The sequence below is a fragment of the Danio rerio genome, chromosome 12 (assembly GCF_049306965.1).
Source record: "Danio rerio strain Tuebingen ecotype United States chromosome 12, GRCz12tu, whole genome shotgun sequence".
In the NCBI taxonomy this organism is placed as follows: Eukaryota; Metazoa; Chordata; class Actinopteri; order Cypriniformes; family Danionidae; genus Danio; species Danio rerio.
In genome coordinates, this window is record NC_133187.1 from 37,861,585 (window position 1) to 37,869,947 (window position 8,363).

General features: G+C 36.1%; 1 protein-coding gene across 1 annotated transcript; it reads right to left on the bottom strand.

Moving 5' to 3' along the window:
• Positions 1-15: 15 nt before the first annotated feature.
• On the bottom strand, positions 16-7,355 carry dnai2a (dynein, axonemal, intermediate chain 2a). Its single transcript, NM_001110465.1, is given in 13 exon segments — positions 16-125; positions 320-517; positions 664-810; positions 908-1,043; positions 2,484-2,704; positions 2,799-2,921; positions 3,068-3,207; positions 3,387-3,500; positions 3,652-3,794; positions 5,196-5,311; positions 6,090-6,251; positions 6,491-6,669; positions 7,008-7,355. Coding segments are annotated over 11 exon segments (1,668 nt in total). The 5' UTR covers positions 6,662-6,669; positions 7,008-7,355; the 3' UTR covers positions 16-125; positions 320-322.
• Between the last annotated feature and the right edge of the window lie 1,008 nt (positions 7,356-8,363).

Below are 8,363 nucleotides of genomic sequence, written 5' to 3' on the forward strand. Positions count from 1 at the left end.
TTTGGTACCTATTTCAATTAACTTTAGATAGAAATATTTTAAACTCTATTTGCAAGTGGAAGATGCTCCTTTTTTGGCATGTTTAGAAGAAGTGTTATTCATGGATTCCTTCACACACTGTTTTCCTGCAGGAGACAAGAAACAAAATGTGGTTTGTTTAGTATATTTTAATAATAATTACTGACATATTGATTCTTGTGGAATGCAAGTCATGCCTGACAGTGCACGATGACAGTGGTTAAGTATGAAACCTTTGCATGCTTAACAAAGAAAACAACAAAATTGATGTAGATTTGCATACAAATAACATGTCCCACACCTGTTATTTCTCATCAACTTGTATTTTCTTCTTCTCTACATTAATAGCCTCAAAAAACTCAGTCTCTGTTTCAGCCAGCAGTTCCTGTAATTCTGCTCTTCCATCCTCCTCCTCTTTAGGGCAGCTCTGTTTTATTTGATTCCTTTCTTTGTAAAAAGCTTCAAGAATCTTCTCTCTTTTAGTCTCACGTTCAAACATCTACAAAATTTAAAAATCCACATGAAAAATCAATGGTTCAGTGTACCAGGAGGACTATTGGTTTACAATTATATCTCGTTTAAAAGAATAATTCACATGTTTCATTTACTCAAATTTCATGTCAGTAGTAATAATAAAATGTCCACCTCTGAGACAAGTCCCTTCTCATTACTCTGCAGGGTGCACAGGTTTGATGACATCTTCAGCAGCGTGACTGTTCCCAACTGAGAACCACAGCACATCAAAGGGCTGTCATTTTTTACACGGATACTGTACAGAGTTTCGTCACAAACCTGTGAGAGAAAAAAATCTTCATAAATATAAAACGACACATACACATTTAAGTGATTTAAGACATTTCAGGATGAGGAAACCATATTTAAGACTGACTTTGAGACTGAGAACCGGGTCCTTTTGTTTAAGCAATATGTCCCACACATCCAAGGTGCCGTCCATCTTAACTGTAAAGAAGACAGCGGGTCTGACTGGACTCCAACAGCCATCCATCAGATGGCTTGTGTGGTATCTGTAAAAACAAATGAGAAGTATTGACTGTTCAAGTAGATGGAAGAAACCACTACCTAAAGGGATTGTTTATGCAAAAATGAAAGTAGTTCCAAACATTTATTGGACATTTTTCTTTTTCGTTCTTTATATATTTTGAATAACGTTAGAAATCGCTAGCCACTGACATCCATAGCGGGGAAGCCAAGTCATTGGCTACGGGTTTACAACATTCTTCAAAATATCTCCTTTTGTGTTCAACAGAAGAAAGTAAGTAAATAATGAAAGAATTTGAACATTTTTGGGTGAACTATCCTTTTAAAACAGTGGTTCTCTTATCTGTAATCTGTGATAAGCCCTTTTTCTTTTTTGTATAGACCATTTTAATGTGGTGATGTCATAAACATTTCCTGCTTGTTATCAAACTATTGCATAATTGTAATAAGAGGCAGTTTAATCATGACTTAACATCATAACAGTGATCATAACATTATTTATCAATATATAGATCTTTTTCGAAAGCTACAGAAATTAAATATGTATAACAGGAAATATGTTAGGAACATTGTTATTGTTTACATCCCTCAAAATGGTCCATTAGGATACATTTTTAAAACATTTTACATACAGTCATCCATATGGCAGTGAATGGTGACAAGCATTTATCTTATAGCAAAAGTGTCACAGAATGAGTCCATGCAAGATTATTAAACATGTTTTATTCAACTTTTTAATCATCAACTGGTGTGCACTTGTGTGTTTTTTTCTGGGTGAGTGAATTTTCATACTAATAAAAGTTCATGAATACGGTTGTGGAGACTATACACAGACTAACGGTCAAATATTTGGTATTAATACATTTTTTGTTTTACAATCAGTTTTGGTTTGTTAACTCTAAATTTGAAATATAATGTATGTGTAACATTCTGTGATACTTTTGGAGTTTAAAATGATAACTCACTTAAAAAAATAATTTAAGCATTTTTACACACCCCTTGAGTAATTCCCAACCTTTATGAGTTTCTTATTTCTTTTGAAAACCCCTGACATTTTGAAGAAAGCCGAAAACCGGTAAAAACTGCAGGAAAAAAAATACTTCTGTAGAAGTCAGTGGTTACCAGTTTCCAGCTTTCTTCAAAATATCTTTTTTTGTTCAACAGAAAAAAGAAAGTTAAATAGGTCTAGAACAAGTAAAGGATGAGTAAATGATGACAATTTTTTTGGGCTGAACTATATCTTTAATGCTGGTTTCTTTTTACTACTAATATAATATAGTAATAAAATAGTATATTTATATTATAACTAATATAGTGTTGTGGTCTGTAAAAGATAGAAGATCATGTGGAAAATGTGGCAAATGGCTGCCTTTTAGGCGAATTAACACTATTAAGATACAGTTGATCCAAATAAACATCACACATGACATAGTTTAGTGATATAAATACTACTCTGTCATTCTCACTTGGTCGACATGATGGAAGACAATCTGATGTCCTCTGACCAGATGCGGGCCGTCCAGTCAGCCACAGTCAAGAAGTACTTTGGGAAGAAGGGGTTCCTCTGCACGGCGTAAACTGGGCCAAGGTGACCGCTGTATGTGCAAACAATCGGCTCATCTGTGGTCTCTAACTTGCGATTGCACAAGACCACAAGCCCCTGTTCTGTGCCCACTAAAAATTTGGGCTTGTGTAAACAAAAGCAAACAGTCATTACGTTCTCATTGAGTAACCACAATGGAATTGTCCAAATCACAATGAGACATGTACTATTTTATTACCATAGTGTTGTCAAACTCCATTGAGAATGCACCAAATGCATTGTTAAGGTTTTTGCTCTTAGCGGGGTCCAAAATTAGCTGCTTTGTGGGCTCACTCATATTACGAATGTCCCAGAACAGTACCTGATGTCAAACACACTTCTTTGAATCAAGAGTAATATTAATTACTCTGAGAGTTTTGCTAATATGGCTATTCAGTTCAAAGGATGCTGTGAAATACTGCAGGCTTATTTAAGCATTTGTAGACTGTGGTGTCAATGTACACAGACCTGACCATCTGTAGAAGCTGAAAAAGCTTCAGTGCCTATCTTTGTCTGCAGCCAGATGACTTTGTAGACAGGATCTTTATGGCTATGTTCAATAGCGGATATTTGTACTGGTTGGCTGCCACTCCGTGTGTCCCAATAGCCTGGAAATAGAGTATGTTTTCTTACTAGAGCACAGTTAAGATGCAATTTCAGTATTTGAGATGTTTACAATTAATGCCAAACAAACAGCAGACTGTACAATCTGTCAGATAAATTTAAAAAGGCACATTTACCTTATATATTCATGCTTATGACATTCAAATTCAGAATAAAAACCCACCAATCTGTCCATTGTAGCTTCCCCCAATAAGGATGCTGATATTTTTGAGGTTGTACTCTAGACAAACAAGAGGGGATATGGATTTCAGGGTCATCTCCGGCTGTTTGTTGTTTTCTGTAATTGGGAAACCAAAATACACTAATGTAACTTAGGGAAAGATCAGACATCAATATTTGGTGATGGTGGTCTACAGATTTGCTGTGTTTTATAATTTTTTTATCCGTATGTTGATAAAATAAATATGACAGTATAAGAAGTGACGTACCAATGTTCCATATATAGGAGTCAGAGCTCATGTTTTTGGGTCCTCTTTGAAATTCCACACAAGAGTAGGCCACAGCTAGTTTATGATTATCAACTGGGTGCCAGGACAAGCTGGTGGCTGCACGCTTCTCTTTTTTTGGGTCTCTATGGAAAAATCACACTTAGAAAAATCTACTATCCATACCTCCCTCCCTCCCTCCCTCCCTCCCTCCATCCATCCATCCATCCATCCATCCATCCATCCATCCATCCATCCATCCATCCATCCATCCATCCATCTATCTATCTATCTATCTATCTATCTATCTATCTATCTATCTATCCAGACATCTAAGGCAAATCACTTCCAAATGAAATCCAAGTCATCCTATTGTGCTTTAGGGCTCTATTATTAATGATCTAGGTGCAAAGTCTAAAGCTCAGGGCGGAAAAGCATTAAGGGCGTGTCCCAATCCACTTTTGGTATTTTAAGGATGGACAAAAACTGCAGCGCATTGTGTAACAGGGTTGGCCTTATTCTGTTAATGAGTTATAGGTGTGTTTTAAGCATAACGTACATTAAACCAATCAGTTTCATCTCCCATTCCCTTTAAGAGTGATTTGCGTCGTGCCATGGCGCATTTGCTATTTACATGGCGGACTTTGTAAGTAGAAAAACTGAACGCTTCACAAGTCAGAAAACAGTTAAACAGACCATCTGCAGCAAGAGGATTAAGAATGAGCCTCCTCCAATCAGCCTTTACTTTTACTTTCCTTTTCTCTCTTTTGTGGATTAGGAAACATGTTGTACGCTCAGACATTAGCCTACATAATTCATTTTGTTGTTAAGCCCAAAGATTTCTTTTAAAACTATTTCTAAATTCAGTTCTAATTACCAGCAAATAAACGAACAATAAAAATGAAGTGTGGTCAAAAAACTAAGTGATATCCTCATACACATGCTATGCCCCATATGGTCCAAAACCTGACAGGTGGACACATATAAGCTTGTTTTTAATAAAACAAATATAAATATGGATATAATAAATACTATTACTAATAATAATAACATTATACAAAAGCAAATAAAATAAATGAATAAACTGAAAAAATGCCCCACCGAGATTAAGAAGGCAAAAAAAAGGAAGTGGTTTCTATATTTATGAAGAAAATAATCATTTTTGTAATATTTTAATCCTTAAATTCTTTTTAGCTGTAAAGATATTTGTGTCTTGCTGTACATTCTGCATGTTTCAAGCAATGGGTAAGCGAGGATCACAACTCTGCGCTGGACTTTAGTCCTGCTTTCAGCTGGTCTATTGCGCAGTCTATTTTAGTTCCTCAAAATAGCAACGTACCAACAATGCGCCTTAACACACCTCTTTTCTAGACCGAAACCCCCATGAGTCCTCAAAGTGTGGCAAATGGATTTGCTATTTAAACAACGTGGTGGAAAACGGGAAAATTAAGGTTGTGTTGGTCTGAAAACAAAAACACATCGAGGCAAACAGGTCTTGCGCCTTATAGCGCCGGGTGTATGATAGGCCACTTAATGTGTGTGCTTACCTGAGCACATTTATGATCCTTGCTGATGCCATGTCCTCCCTTTTGACCACCACTCTGTTATCTTTAAAATAAACTTGGGACTTTTCAAGGACTTTCTGCTTGTAATTTTCCATAACCTGTAGATGACAGGAAGGAAAGCCTCAGATAGAATTGCAATCACTTCATGATTTCTATTTAAGAGCACCTAATAAATACAAGTAATTTAATGAGCAGTTTTGAGAAAGATAAAAGCTGAAACCAAATTAATCCATTGACTATCTAAAATTAAATATTTGTCATTATTATACACTTATGTTGTTCTTAGGCGGCACGGTGGCTCAGTGGTTAGCACAGTCGCCTCACTGCTAGAAGGTCGCTGGTTCGAGTCCTAGCTGAGCCAGTTGGCATTTCTGTGTGGAGTTTGCATGTTCTACCCATGTTGGTGTGGGTTTCCTCTGGGTGCTTCAGTTTCCTTCACAGTCCAAAGACATACACTAAAGTTTAATCGAATGAACTAAATTTGCTGCAGTGAATGAGTGTGTGTGAATGCGAGTGTGTTTCCCAGTACAAAGTTGTGAACCGGAAGATGCTGCAGACTTTTAATACAGTTTGATGAAATATTTCGGAAACGGAATACAGAGTAGGGGTGGGGTTTTATTTTTGAGTTCCTCCTTTTATCATCCATTTGCTGCAAACGGTTAGAGGGGCGTGGCTAAGCATATTTTACCCCAGCAGTCAAACTAACATCATCATAGAAAGTCAAAGCAAATTATCAGATTTTGATTAAAGATCACCAAAACTTGCACAGATAAATTTTTCATCTTAAGACTAACAATGTGTGCTAGAAAAAAAAACATTGGCAATTTTGATTTCACAGACTTTAAGGGCAATTGTTTTTAAGATGTTGTCACTTACAGAAACAGTCTCAATAACTGTCTGCTGATAAGACTCATCCTTCTGCACTTTCTTTCTGTAGCGTAGAGTCAGCTCATCATTGTTAGCACTGATTGTTTCTGGCCAACCACCTTCAACATGGTTCATTCCATGTGAGACTTGTTCAGTGTGGAATGGAGTCACCTGAATGGGTCAAACAGACAGTTTAACAAACACGTCCAGAGCATGGCTTGGATAAATGAATATAGTTCATTTTATTTTCTTATAGTTTATTTTTTGTATCTTACTGGCAGTTATTCGTTGTAAGAATACTTGGATATTTTATAGGAAAACATAACAAAAACACTGATCAGAAAAAGAAACTTTTGCATGTGAAAGTAACATCAAGCTCCCTCAACATTTATTTATTTTTTTTTGCTTACCTCATGCTGTGACCAAAACTTGGAGAACTGTGTGCCCACATGACATGTTCCTCTGTCTATGTATTCTAAGGCCAGTGAAGGATCAGGTGGGATGTCCTCATGTACCACAGCTTTTTCTGAAAACTTACACCAGCGGCCCGACTCAATTTTCTGTTGATATGTCATCTCCATTTTGAAAGCTAAATGAGAAAATATGATTGAAGACATACTTAATGAGCCCTAAGTGGCACATTGGAGTTAAATTCATGTTTGCTTGTCAAGTTTATTCTAATTGGTAATCAATCAAGTTTTTCTTCATCAATTTCCATGTTTTTATTGACTTAATCTTAAAGCATAGGCCTATTTTTATTTCGATAAAAATGAGGTCAAATTTAGCCTATGTTTGTTGACCCACAAAACACGGACAGCAATAAACCGACTGCAGAGAAACGCCACCACTACAGAGCGCTACATAACAAAACCCTAAATAACGTAAAATGTATTCAAATCTGACGATTAAGCTAAAGCTGACACCTACCTGAATCTCGTCCTGTTTTAACTTCCTCGTTAACACATATGTAATCGGGATCTTTTGTAAAATCTTGATCTCAAACTTTAAAAACCTGCCGTTTATTTACCTTGCAGATTACGCAGAAGTCAAAATATAACCGACATTGATAACGTCATTGTAAACATACCAAAACCATCCCTATCAACTGTTGGAGATAATTAAGTCTTTGATGTCGGACTAAGACAATGTTTTTAGCTTTGTTATGCTGTATATTGACGACTATAATAATGTAGTCTTCAAAGAATTTCAGTATTTTTGTTTTGACCTCCCAGAATGATTATCTTAATGTTAATTACACGCCCTGACGTTGGCACTAAGAGGTAGGTTTTGGGCCAACTGAGGCGAACGTTTCACAACGTAATTAATTATTCATTAGCTAACGTTAAATGATTAAGCCAGGGGTGCCTAAACTTTTTCGTATGAACGGCAAAAAAGTATATATATATATATATATATATATATATATATATATATATATATATATATATATATATATATATATATATTTGATAGCCATGGGTAATTCCTAATCCATATCTGCTGTATTCAACTCAAAACCTACAGTAGTTTTACATAAAACCAAAACAATACCCATCTTGTCTTATGATATTTTTATTAACCAAATTTTTGAATAACAGTAAGTTTATGACATGTTAAATTTATAGTATAATCTGCTGGTTTAAAACATACAGAATAATAAATACAGTTATGTAACAACCGTAACATTACGATTAACGAACGTTATGTCTACATCTTCAACCAAATTTTGACTAATAAAGGTACATTTATAACAACTATTTATTTGTTAGACTAACTTACTGTCAAACCATGTTGCATACAAATGCGTTCAGCAGACTTTTATGACAGTGTATTGGTGTAGAGGACAAATAAAACACGAGACAGGTGTTTAGAATGAGTAAAGTTTATTTTGTAAACTTATCTAAACAAGATAAACTTTCAGAAAACAGCACGGAAACATTATAATGCGCGCGCTCATGAATATAACCCGCTGTTTGTCTTCAATAGTCCTTCTTTGCTGAACAACTCTGCTGAAAAACAAAGCAAAACATTACAACAGCCAGACATACAGTTAAAACATTACAGTTGCCATGGTTTCTATTTTAAACTATAGTAAACTAAAGTTTGAAACTATCGTTTAAAAAAGACGATGAGTGGGCCCCGCTGCTCCCACCTACCATAACCCTCGCAGCAGGGTCCCACTACTGGCCTCCCGTGTTTGCCTGAGGGTCCTCGGGGCTTGTATTGTTACCTGCCCAGGGCTCACAAGCCGCCTCGCCCCATGGAGTGCAGCTTCGTGAAGCG